This window comes from Bos grunniens, chromosome 26 (assembly GCF_055505025.1).
Source record: "Bos grunniens cultivar Pamir isolate PY7600 chromosome 26, Bosgru_T2T1.0, whole genome shotgun sequence".
NCBI classification, from domain to species: domain Eukaryota; kingdom Metazoa; phylum Chordata; class Mammalia; order Artiodactyla; family Bovidae; genus Bos; species Bos grunniens.
In genome coordinates, this window is record NC_141190.1 from 16,692,944 (window position 1) to 16,706,610 (window position 13,667).

A 13,667-nucleotide genomic window follows, 5' to 3' on the forward strand; every position below is an offset into this window, starting at 1 on the left:
ATTGATTTCTATAGCTTCAGGCATCTACAATATTCAAAAATTGCCCCTGATTGTTTTCAACAAATGTGTCTGTGGAAAGGCTGTTCATACTGGGAAACTTCTGAGATCAATCCTGAATGTAGTCTTCCACAGTGACCACAGGCAGGTTAAATAATAATGATTCTCTGGGAACAGGGTTTTGAAGGAGTTCCAGCTCCACTCACTGCCTCCTACTTGAGGCTGATATATTGTTGATGCTTTTCACCATGATTATACCCTGTAGCTTTTCAAGGCTACCTCAAAGCTGGGAAGATAGAAGGGAATAAGGCAAAACATGATAAACCTCACTGTTATTACTGAGGTTTATCCATTTTCTTGAAGAAACACTCTGCAGATTGATGCACATCTTGGCTAATGGTCAAAGATCTGAAAAAGCAGACCTGATAAGTTTTACTTGTGCTTTCATTGTTTTATATCAGAGAGAATTATTAGAAGTCGTTACTCCATACCACATTTGCTGACATACTTCAGTCTAATTTTGAAAGGAAGTAATGAAAAGTGGATACTCTTACTTTTTCAAAATCATGGGGAATGGGTTCAACATTTCACCATTAATGAAAATAGTTTCTAGGATTTTGGAGACATCTTTTTTTCAGAATTTTTCTCAATTTACAGAGAATGTTTATCATTAAAAAATGTTAACCATTATCAAACTTTTACATTTACGGAGAAGGTCACTTGTTCCCTCCGCTAGGTTTGTGTCTATGCTACACATTGTACATCAAATAATGCAATGATAACCTGGGGCTCGGGGTGACATTAGTTTTCTCCAGCAGAAAATATGTTCCAGCAAGCAGAAAATGTTTAGGGGTGAATCAATGTAATTTAAGCAATGTTTAAAATTACTTAAAGATGAACTCTAGTCTTATGATTACTCTTCAACCTCAGGTTTATTCTTAAGGCTTGTTTACAGATCTTTGTAATCTTCAGGCTTCAGCTGAAGTTGGAACATTCACTTGATCCTTCTTACTTGGCAAGCTTTAGACTCCATTTTTTTTTCTCTGAGCCCTCAGAACATTTCAATTTTTTTGTTTTGTTTTGTTTCTAAAGCTCCTACACAACATTTTGTAGTCACCCCTTCAGACTCTCAGCTCCTGATTTCAAATCAACAATCACTTCAAAGATAAAATCACATCAAATAACAGGCTTCCTGATATGGATTTCCTAAACCCTCTGCTTTCTTGTTCCCAGAAGTCCTCACAACTTTGAACACTCCTCCCTGCTGACAAATATATATGTACATAGGCATGTGTTTGTGTGTGTATATCTGTGATGAGCCAGACAGAGGAAGAAAATACAGAAATAAATATAGATGTTATATCAAGAAGTTTCTGGTCATTGCAATTATATATTATTTGTAGATGATAAAATTTCCTACTTGAAAAATCCATGAAAGGTAACTGAAGTTACTAAATCTACCAAAGAATTCAGTTCTCAGCATATAAAAGGGTTCGGTCAAATAGTCTTTCTATTACAGTCATGACAGAAAAGTAAAGAGATACATACTTTTTAGGGCATTATTCGTCAGTATTGATGAAAAACAAAAATGCACATATATGGGCAGACACTTCACTTCTAGCAAACTATCCCAGAGAGATAGTATAGGAATAATAAAAGATGTATGCAGGTAGGAGCATTTCTATATTAACAAAAGTTCAAAATAATCTAAATATCCTTGAACACTAAGATAATTTTTAAGATTATTATAGGCATGAAATATGGTATTATGAGATACACTTATTTATATAGATTGTGAAAGTACCTGTTTCTATAATATAATGTCACCAAGAAGTCAGAGATATATTGTAAATAATACATACATACACACATATCCACAGCAACACACATGCATATTTTTCTGTGTTTTCAAATATAACCATAAATACATATTATTTTCCTTCTTTTTTGCTTTAATATGTCTATATCTGTAATTGAGTCTATGTGTGGGTCTGTGTTGAATAACTAGGGGAAAAGAGAAAGGACAGCCTTGAAAATAACTAGCAAATGTAATTTTTATCCCATGTTATTCCCTCTAGCTGGAGCACTCTTCCTCTGCTTTCTTCCTGCATGTATGTATGTATATGTATATATACATATATGTTACATATATAAAAACATATACATCACACCTATAATTACACTTTAATGAACATTGAAAAAACAGAAATTATACATGCCAAACTGTCAAGAGATTACTCCCCTGAAGAGATAATAACAGTAAGAGATGAGTACATTATACATATATATTTTTTAACACATGTGATAATTTTCTACTCTAATTTTTTTTTTTAATCAAAATATAACATTTATAAGGTACCTTTCCACTGTAGATGAGATACAGCTTAAGATCTCAGGATAGAATTACAAAAAACATTTTATTGAAGACAAAACAGTGAGCTGTAGTTCATGAAGCAAAACTTGAACTGAATCTTAAAGAAAATCAGAAGAGACAGGGCTCAGGAAAGTCACTCCTGACTCTAAGGGAGAGGTGGACCATAGCTAACAGCAAGGGCAAAGGGCATCAGCTTGTGTAGACAGAGCTGGAGAGGCTCATCTGCGATCCGGCAGCAGCCCTTTCTTCAGACTGGAATGAAACAGACCTCGTAGAAGTGTGGTATAGATCCCACTCCTTTCAGAAGTGGTGTAGTATCAATGTTCTTCGGATCAACCAGAGGTTTCAAGGTAAATTTCTGTAAAATGCTGACCAGGAGTAAAAACAGTTCCATGCGGGCCAGGCCTTCTCCAATACAAACTCTTTTTCCTAGAAATGAGACATAAATGAAATATCCATATAATTCTCATTTGATCTAGTGCACAGGGAGATGTAGATAAATATGAAATGAAATAATAAAGTAAATAAATAGGTAAACTAAGGAAAGATGAAATAACCAATGGCTTCTCCTATTTACACAAAAATCTGGTCTGCTTCATTCCCTCAGAACATATTTCTGTGTACATTCTATTTAATATATTTTTTAATCCCTTTTGTACACCCATGTGGGAATTGCTTTACTGAGGGTGGCCAGTGACATTTTTCTATACTCACACACACACACACACAGATATACACAAACATATACACACAAACAGACCTATATACACACACTTGCTCGTCCCAATCAGCATGAGACACACTAAATGTTCTCCATCTACCTCCAACCCAAGTCTCAACAACAGGTTTATTTCTCCTCATCTGATTTCTAAAAATAATCTTGACCTTGCCATGTCCCTGTTTTAACACTATTTTAAGAGTTTACCACTATCAGCTATAAAAAGAAATGTCACAAACTAGACATGAGTATTACTACATGTTCACCAATCCTGGACACATAAGCTATTTCAAGTGTTAGGAATTTCCAGTCATTCCTCCAAATGAAATACTTGTCCCCTCAGCTCTGCCAGCTGAGATTCTCTACATCTTTATAGATCCACGGCAGGTGTCATTTTTTCTATACAAACTTCTTTGATCTATTCAGGCAGATATAATTTACTCCTTCACTGGTATTCCACAAGACTTATTAGTGCTTCTAATACAGAATATTTCACATGAAATTATAATTATTCCTCTGTCCCACACACTGGAATATAAGCTCAGAAGGTAAAGCCTTAGATCTTGTAATGGTAGCACAGTGTCAGGACAAAAGCAATCCCACAAACTCTGTAAACTGAACAGAAATCTTGAGCAGGCTCATTATGTAACAATGGACCCAAAATTCAGGAAGAATATAAGATTAGCATCGTCTCTCCATGCGATCACCTCTGGGCACTGTTCATAGTCTGGGGGTGTTTCTCCATCTTCCCAGATCCATTCTGTTTGTTTTTCTTTTGCACCTACTCTGTGTTTAGGAAGTTGATTTCTTTGGAACGCACAACCCCAATAGTTAGTTACCTTCTTTACTGTGAGTAAACTCAGAGGATTAAACATTGAGAAGGTTAGAGTATGCCCTCCCTCAGTCCCAGCCTGTCAGGCCACAGTTTCAGCAGTGGCTGTATTCTCCAACCTACAGACCCATCTCCTGCTGAGGCAGCCATTCTCTTTGCTAAAAGTGTGCTTGAGTTTCAGCAACACCCTCCTTCTCCTGACTCTTCGACACAGGATGGTAACATCGTCCTGCTGATGCTCATCCCTGAGTACTTGACCACTCCTTGCCACATCCCTTAATCGTGTCCACACCTCTGAAAACAGTCTCTTCATTAAACTGTCTAAAGTATCCTACCTCTTTCTTTCAAGGACCCTGACAAATTAAAGGAAGATACTAAGTATAAAATGTTTCTTCCTGCAAGAAAACTTCCTTTATCTTCCAACTACTCTGCCCTCTGCTGTGTCCCTCAAAACGCAAGATTCAGGAGCTTCTCTCTCTGGGTGCCCACTGAAAGAGTGGAAACACTCTGAAGAGTATTTTCTCTCTGGAGTATCCTTGCCTTTAACCTGCATTCCTCTTTCTTAGAGGAAGGATGCATCTGTTACCCACATTTGTATCTCTGGACCTGAGTGAGCATGAGTCTACTATGTATATATAAGATATGCAGACTACATTGAGTGAATTGACTTCATTGAGTGAATTGACTTCTCAGGGCAGGGGAGAAAAGCCGCAGTGTCTAGAAGCCTAATATCTAGGAGGAGCTCTTAGGAGACTCAGCAGTGGGTAAGAGAGCAGAAGTCAGGAAATACAGCCTCCAATCCAATGAGAAATTATCTGCACTTTGGGAGTAGTGCCTCTGGCCTCATGCAAATGACAATTTGTCCAGCCCAGACTAGCCTCCATGCAAAGCCCTTCCTTCTCTCATTTCACCACTGATGTAGACAAAAATGAAGCATGCTTGCCTGCTGAAAAAACCATGAAGTAGTCACTCTTCTTAAAGTTACCACTTTTATCCAGGAAGTGACCAGGATCAAACTGCTCTGGGTTGGGAAACTCCTTGCCATCGTGCAGGACAGAAGTCAGAGATGTTAATATGGTTGTGCCCTGAGATAAAGAGAAACAGATTAACTGGATTATAAAAATGGTCATGGAGCTTGAAAAAAAAAATACCTTGTCTAATCCTTTCCTTTTGTAGATGAGATGACTGAAGCACACATACAAAAAAAAAAATTTATTCTTTCCATGTCAGAGAACAAGTTAATGACCAAGCCTGTGCTGTGCTTAGACACTCAAGTCATGTCCGACTCTTTGCAACCCCATGGACTGTAGCCCACCAGGCTCCTCTGTCCATGGGGATTCTCCAGGCAAGAATACTGGAGTGCCATGCCCTCCTCCAGGGGACCTTTCCAACCCAGGGGTCAAACCTAGGTCTCCCTCATTGCAGGCAGATTCTTTACTGTCTGAGCCACCAGGGAAGCCCAGTGACCAAGCCTAACAGATCTTAAATCCTACAACGCCAGTTCAGGGCACTGTTAAAACCTGACTCCAAGACAATCGTCTTCAGCTTGTAGTCTACCTACTGCACTTGCTTTCCAGTAAATTAAAGGAGCTGCGTTTTTCTTGACAAAAAACGTTAAACGTGCTGATGTCACTGAAAATCTAGCTCTTTCTCTTTGGAATCAAATATGACATCTTCTTCAAAACTACATGAGTGGCCATATTTTTAAAAACTATTTTCTTCTCCTACTAAGATGAGTAACTAGTAAGCATACCCTCCTCCTGCCATGTTTTTTTGATGTATTTGTTGAATATTCTTCTGGAAGTAGGATGGCATTTCTGGTTTCTTGTAAGGTTTTCCTAAACTCAGAGATACCAAATAACATAATGATTTAGAGTTTAGTTTTTAGAATGAGTTGAATTTTTCTCTGCTAAATTAATCTCTGTGACTATAGGAAAGTTTTTTGTTTTGTTTTGTTTTTAACATTTGCATGCCTCATTTTCATCACAAGTAAAATATAAACAGGGAGTTGCCTGGTGGCTAAGCTTCAATCTGTAGCTTAGGTTTAATCCCTGGTTAGGGAACTGAGATCCCACAAGTGGCTCAGCAAGCCAAAAAAAACTAAACTGACAACAACAACAACAAAAAACATAAGCAATAAATTTGCATTATTTTATTATATAATGAGATAATATAAGAAATACTTTTTAAACAGAGATTATTGCCACAAGCTAAAATGCTCAATAAGTAGAAATTTTGCTGCTGTTATGATAACAATGATTTTATTCACAATATTTTGGGATCATAATACTACAGAGACAAAATTCAAATTCAGATTCATCTGAATGCCTTCTGGTGTACTGTATGGCCTTCCAAATACATGATATACTTCTCACTCCAAAACATCATAGATTGAAAGACAGACCATCATTTCCATATGGGCAAATAAATAAAAGAATCAAGATTGCCAGGAGAAATAAAAATAACCTCAGATATGAAGATAACAACACCCTTATGGCAGAAAGTGAAGAGGAACTAAAGAGCCTCTTGATGAAAGTGAAAGGTGAAAAAACTGACTTAAAACTCAACATTCAAAAAACTAGGGTCAGGACATCCAGTTCCATCACTTCATGGCAAATAGATGGGGAAACAATGGAAACAGTGACAGACTTTATTTTCTTGGGCTCCAAAATCACTGCAGATGGTGACCACAGCCATGAAATTAAAAGACGCTTAGTCCTTCGAAGAAAAGCTATGATCAACCTAGACAACATATTAAAAAGCAGAGACATTACTTTGCTGACAAAGGTGTGTCTAGTTAAAGCTATGGTTTTTCCAATAGTTAAATATAGAGTTGGAACATAAAGAATGTTGAGCACTGAAGAATTGATGCTTTTGAACTGTGATATTGGAGAAGACTCTTGAGAGTCCCTTAGACTGCAAGGAGATCAAACCAGTCAATCCTGAAGGAAACCAGTCCTGAAAGTTCATTGGAAGGACTGATGTTGAAGCTCCAATACTTTGGCCACCTGATGCAAAGAACTGACCCATTCAAAAAGACCCTGATGCTGGGAAAGATTGAAGGCAGGAGGAGAAGTGGATGACAGAGGGTGAGATGATTGGATGGCATCACCAACTCGATATACAGGAGTTTAAGAAAGCTCCAGGGGATGGTGATGGACAGGGAGGCTGGCGTGCTTCAGTCCATGGGGTCGCAAAGAGTTGGTCATGAATGAGTAATTGAACTGACTGGAATAAAGGGGAAACTGAAGTTTCAGTCTTTCCTGAACCTCTTCCTTATGACACAGCAACTCCTGTGATTCATTTTCTGACCTGGATGGGCTTAGAGATATACCCTGAGCATGAAGTACAGGAAGATAGTATGGCCACAGTACAAAGGCTTTCATATAAAGTTAATTAGTGACAAAAAAATTTATCCTGGATGATGGGACCATCTGTTGCTATTTAGTGTCTGAGTTGTGTCTGACTCTTTACGACCCCAAGGACTATAGCCTGCCAGGCCACTCTGTCTGTGAGATTTCCCAGGCAAGAATACTGGAGCGGGTTGCCATTTCCTTCTCCAGGGGATCTTCCCAACTGAGGAAGATGGGACCATCTACTTCAAGATATAACAGAGTAACTGTTTTTGAGTTACCCTCACAAACCTGAAATATATATAAAAACAGACAGGAGGACTTCCCTGGTGATCCAGTGGTGAAGAATCTGCCTGCCACAGGACATGGGTTTGATCCCTGGTCCGGGAACATCCCACATGCCTCGGGGCAACAAAGTCCGTGCACTGCAACTACTGAGCCCGCATGCTCTACAGCCTGCATGATGCAAGAAGACACGCCACTGCAATGAGAAGCCCAGGCACTGCACTAGAGACTAGCCTCTGCTCATCACAACTAGAGAAACCACAAGCAGCAATGAAGACCCAGTGCAGCCAAATTAAATAATACTTTCTGAAATCCTCAGGGGAAAAAACACGAAGTAACAGTTTTCCAGCATTGAACAAGAAGCAATCCAGGATTGTGATACTTTAATAAAGAGGAATTAGGTAGACCCTATGCTGCTGCTGCTGCTGCTAAGTCGCTTCAGTCGAGTCCGACTCTGTGCGACCCCATAGACGGCAGCCCACCAGGCTCCCCCGTCCCTGGGATTCTCCAGGCAAGAACACTAGAGTGGGTTGCCATTTCCTTCTCCAATGCATGAAAGTGAAAGTGAAGTCGCTCAGTCGTGTCCGACTCTTAGCGACCCCATGGACTGCAGCCTACCAGGCTCCTCCACCCATGGGATTTTCCAGGCAAGAGTACTGGAGTGGGTTGCCATTGCCTTCTCTAGGGTAGACCCTATATTCACTCCTAATATACTTCTGAGAACGCTTTCCTCCTAGTGTGCAGGGAGGTGGCAGCCAAGCAAAGTGGGACCCTTTCTGAGCTAAGGAGACAGAGATCAAAACTTGATGCCTACAACTCATGAGGAAGGACACAAGTCAGGAAGAATCTATAAACAGGGAAGATCTCAAAAGTATACAAGACTATTCTCTGTACATTCATGTCTGTGGGTTGGGCAGCTTCAGGACCCCAATTAGAGTATGACTCTTGGGGAGGTGAGAACTGAAGGTGGATACCAGATGCTGTACAGTGATAGAGAAGTTGAGGTTCAAACCCAGTGCAACTCAGATTTTCTGTCATGATTGATCCCCCAAATTCTAAGTTGTTGGATTAATGAACCCACCCTGGACTAAGGGTCATGCCCTAAGATTAAATCAAAAATTGAAACTAAATCACAATGACAAACAATTATAGTAAGCTTAAGAGACTAAAGGACATATGTCAGTGATTTAGCTGCTTATCAAAATAAAATTCAGTGCCCTTAAAGAAAGGGTAACCCAGACTCCCCATAAGACATCACTCAAAACGTTCACTATACAACAGAAAATTAAAAGTAAATGTGAAATGAAGTAAATGTGACCCAAGTTTGAAGGGAAAAGAGCCAATAGAAGTAGAACCCATATTATCCTAGATATTAGAATTATCTAAGAACTACACAAGAACTACAAACCATCCATCATAAGTATATCCAAGTTCTTAAAGGAATAATTAATAACAAAAAAAGAATAAATGGGAGATCTAAACAGAGATTTAAAACGATAAAAATAGAAATTCTAGAAATGAAACTTTTACTGGATTGAATTAAAACATTAGAGACTGCAAAAGAAAAGATTAGTGAATTTAGAGACATAAAAATAGAGTAACGGCTGAGAAGCCCCTATTGGAAGAACTTCCCAACAGACAGTAAGTATAAACTGTGAAATACAAACAAACACACACATTCTGCAAGGTAGCCAAAACCATGAAGACACTCAAGTGTAGAAAACACTTGAGGAGAGAAAAAGATACTGGGTGAGTTTTCCATTTTAATGATGTTATCATGAGGAGAGGTCTCAGACAACAAAATATTGAGTGACTAAAACATGGCCATAAGCCACATCTCACTGCTTTAAAGAATCAAGGACAACATTCAGCTGTACCTACTGCACAGAAATGAAAAAAGCGGGTGTGGGGGATAATACCATAAAAGAAAGAGCCAGAGCACAGGACCCTTAAATTCCCTATATGAAATATCCCAAAAAACTGACAATCCTATAATCCTTGAATTATATGCAGAATAAATTCCAGATAACTACCCTAAAGTTAAAAAAAGAACTAAATTTAAAACTCAGAATTTTGAGTTGAGAACAATGACCTGCTAAAACAAGAAAATGAACAAAGCTGGATGTTCCTCAAAGGACATAAATGAACCAAAAGTCCCTATGATATATCATTAAAAATATGTAGGACAAAATCCAAAATAATTAGACACACATACATACACACACACACACACACACACCAAGAAAATGTTACCTATACACAAGAGAAAGAGAAGAACAACAGTAACACTAAAATAACAATAGTGATAATGAAATAAACAGATAAGAATTTTGAATCACAATCAAATTTTGAATTTATAATCATAACTATTATAGTCAAGGAAATGAAAAAATGTCTCAACATGAAGTAAAATGTTAATGAACGAATTATCAAAATATAAATTGTAAAGAGAAGCCAAATGGAAAATCCAAAACCTAAATTTATGGTAGATTAGATTAATTATTAAATAGGCTTTGCAATAGTTTGAAAGAAAAAATTGGTGAAATAGAAGAAAAATCAATAAAACTTTTTTCAGTCTGGAGAAAAGGAAAAAATTGAAAATAAATAAGCAACCAGAACCTAAGGAACCTTTTCAACAACACAAAAGGTGATTGGAGTACCAAAAAAGAAAAAGAAAATAAGTAAGAGAGGACGGGTAAAATATATTAGAGAAAATAATGAAGAAAATGTAGACATCTACAATGTAGACAAATAGAATAAATAAAACAAAATCAGACTTAAACATAAATATATTGCAGTTAAAATTTAGTCAGATACACACAGAAAACTTGAAGGCAGTCGAAGAAAAATGGCCCATTACCTACACAAGAACAAGAATTCAAATGACGGCTGACTACTCATCAATAAAAATGGAAACCAGAAAATAGTAAAATGAAATATTTAAAGTGCTAAAGGGAAAAAACGTATAGCCAGTTAACACAGTAATCTATATCCAGATACCCACCTGTTGTAAACAAAGTTTTATTGGAATATTTCCCTGCATATTTCTTAAAGCATTATCTATGGTTACCTTTTTCTACAATGGCAGGTTAAGACCACATGGTCCACAAAATCTGTATCACTGCTTGGCCTCTTAAAGAGATGTTTGCCAACCCTGTTAAAAGCAATAATTATAACACTAATGGTAGCTTTATAATATACATAGATATTATACATGTGATAACTTTGGTATAAAGGAAGAGGAGCAAGTTGAATAGTCATATATGATTGCAGTGTTCTTGTATTCTTTAATTTAATAGTTTAATTTTAAGAAGACTGTAAAAATTTAAGAATACATATTGTAATCTCAAGACAAATCATTTAAAAAATAGTTCAATGACAATAGATATTTACAATCCTGAAAAAAAAATCTACTAATCTAGAGGAAGGCAGGAAATGAGAAGTAGAGAGATATAAAAAAGAGGGACAAAAAAAAAAAAAACTTATTTAAAAGTACAGTTATTCCCAAGAGAAGACAGTAAAGGAGGAAGAGTAGAGTTATGAACCTGATGGATAAGCAGGACACAAATGATGAATCTGCAAATATAGACCCATCATATCAGTAATTATATTAAATTGCAATAAACTAAACATTCCAATTTAAAAAGTAGAATGCATTTACTAGACCTATAAGGACAATCCATCCAAAAGCAATAGAACACAGTGTCCTCAAGCACACATGAAACATTACCCAGAATAGATCATATGTTAAGGCACAAAACAAGTATTAAGAAGTTTTAGAAGACTGAAATCATATCATATCAAGTATATTTCCAAACGAAATATTATAAATTGAGAAATCAATTATAAGAAAAGTGGAAAATTCACAGAGATGTGGATATTAAACAATATGCTACTGAACAATCAAAGGATCAAAGAATAAATCAAAAGAGAACCAAAAAGTACCTTGAGACACACAAAAAAGTAAACATGATGGCATACCAAAACTTGTGAGATCAGGAAAAGCAGTTCTAAGAGAAAAGTTCAGTGATAAATGCCTACATCAAAAAATGAGAATGATATCAAACAAGCAACCTAACTTGACATCTCAAAGAACTAAAGAAAGAAGAAAAAACAAAGCTCAAAGTCAGCAGAAGGAAGGAAAGAGAGATCGTAAAGTAAATAAAAGAAACAGAGACCAATAAGAAAAAAGAAAAAAAAAAAAAAACAATGAGACTAAGAGTTAGCTTTTTAAAGCCATAAACAAAACTGACAAACCTTTAGCTAGACTTACCAAGAAGAAATAAGACTAAAATAAGCAGAAATAAAACAGGAAACATTACAACTGATACCGGACAAATACATACAATCATAACAAACTGTTAATATAATGAACCATACCAGAACAAATTGGAGAATTTAGAAAAAATAGATTCTTAGAAACCTACAACCTATCAGGAAAGAATCATGAAGAATTAGAAATCTGAATACATGAATCACGAGTAAGGAGATTGAACTGGCAATCCCAAAACACAAAGTGCAGGACAAGACAGTTTCACTGATTAACTCTAACAAATATATAAAGAGAAATGAATACCAATTCTCAAACTCTTCCAAAAAATACAAGAGGAAAGGCCACTTGCAAACTAACTTTGAAAAGCCAACATTACCCTTCTATTATAACCAAAAAGAATATTACATGAAATGAAAATTATAGGCCAATATCCTTGATATCTGGTCCCATCACTGCATGGCTAAAAGAAGGGGGAAAAGTGGAAACAATGACAGATTTTGTTTTCTTGGGCTCCAAAGTAACTCACTGCAGACAGTGACCACAGCCATGAAATTAAAAAACGCTTGCTCCTTGGAAGAAAAGCTATGATAAACCTAGGCAGCATATTAGACAGCATATAAACCTAGACAGCAGAGACATCACGCTGCCAACAAAGGTCCGTACAGTCAAAGCTATGGTTTTTCCAGTTAATTATGTATGGATGTGAGAGTTGGACCATAAAGAAGGCTGAGTGCCAAAAAATTGGTGCTTCCGAATTGTGCTGCTGGAGAAGACTCTTGAAGAGTCCCTTGGACTGCAACATCAAACAAGTCAATCCTAAAGGAAGTCAGCCCTGAATATTCATTGGAAGGACTGATGTTGAAGCTGAAGCTCCAATATTTTGGCCACGTGATTCGAAGAACCAACTCATTGGAAAAGAAACTGATGCTTGGAAAGATTGAAGACAAGCAGAGAAGAGGGCGGCAAAGGATGAGATGGTGAGACAGTATCACCAACATAATGGACATGAATTTGAGCAAATTCTGGGAGATGGTGAAAGTCAAGGAAGCCTGGCATAATACAGTCCATGGGGATGAAAAGAGTCAGACACGACTTAGGGACTGAAAAACAACAACAATCCTTGATAAACATAGATTCAAAAATCCTAAACAAAATATTAGCAAACTGAATTGAAGAATACAGTAACAGGTGGATTTATGAGCAAGATGGATTTATCCCAGGGATGCAAGGATGATTCAACATGTGTAAATCAACTGGTGTGTTAGAACTCATTAACAAAATGGGGAATAAAAAACAAAGAATCCTCTCAGTTGATTCAGAAAATAAAAAAAAGCATTTGATGAAATTCAACTTTCATTTATCATAAAAACTCTCAACAAAGTGGTATAGAGGGAAGGTACCTCAACCGAATACAAGCTATATATGACAGCCCAACAATCAATATGATACTCAACAGTGAAAAGGTGAAAACTTTTGCTTTAAGGTCAGTAAGAAGACCAGAATCACCACTTATATTGAACAGAAGGAGTCAGGGTTTGGGGGAAAAAAATTTTTTTTTTTTTACTTTACAATATTCCATTGGTTTTGCCATACATCAACATGAATCTGCCATGGGTATACACGTGTTCCCCATCATGAACCCCCCTCCCACCTCCCTCACCATACCATCCCTCTGGGTCATCCCAGCACACCAGCCCCAAGCATCCTGTATCATGCATCAAACCTGGACTGGTGATTCGTTTCACATATGATGATTTGTTCACATATGATGATTCATTCTACATGTTTCATTGCCATTCTCCCAAATAATCCCACCCTCGCCCTCTCCCACAGAG

General features: G+C 37.1%; 1 protein-coding gene across 2 annotated transcripts in view; it reads right to left on the minus strand.

The window, feature by feature from the left end:
* Window positions 1–2,162: 2,162 nt before the first annotated feature.
* The window catches only part of LOC147344094 (cytochrome P450 2C31-like), a 53,180-nt gene continuing 41,675 nt past the window's right edge, over window positions 2,163–13,667 (minus strand). Inside the window, exons 8-9 of one of the 2 annotated variants that reach the window (XM_086378800.1) lie at window positions 4,865–5,006; window positions 2,163–2,800 (exon numbers count right to left, since the gene is read on the minus strand). In XM_086378800.1, the coding sequence (XP_086234926.1) occupies window positions 2,619–2,800; window positions 4,865–5,006 (324 nt within the window). In that variant the 3' untranslated portion in view covers window positions 2,163–2,618. The remainder of the gene's footprint in view (window positions 2,801–4,864; window positions 5,007–13,667) is intronic. The other variant, XM_086378801.1, reaches the window with a different exon arrangement.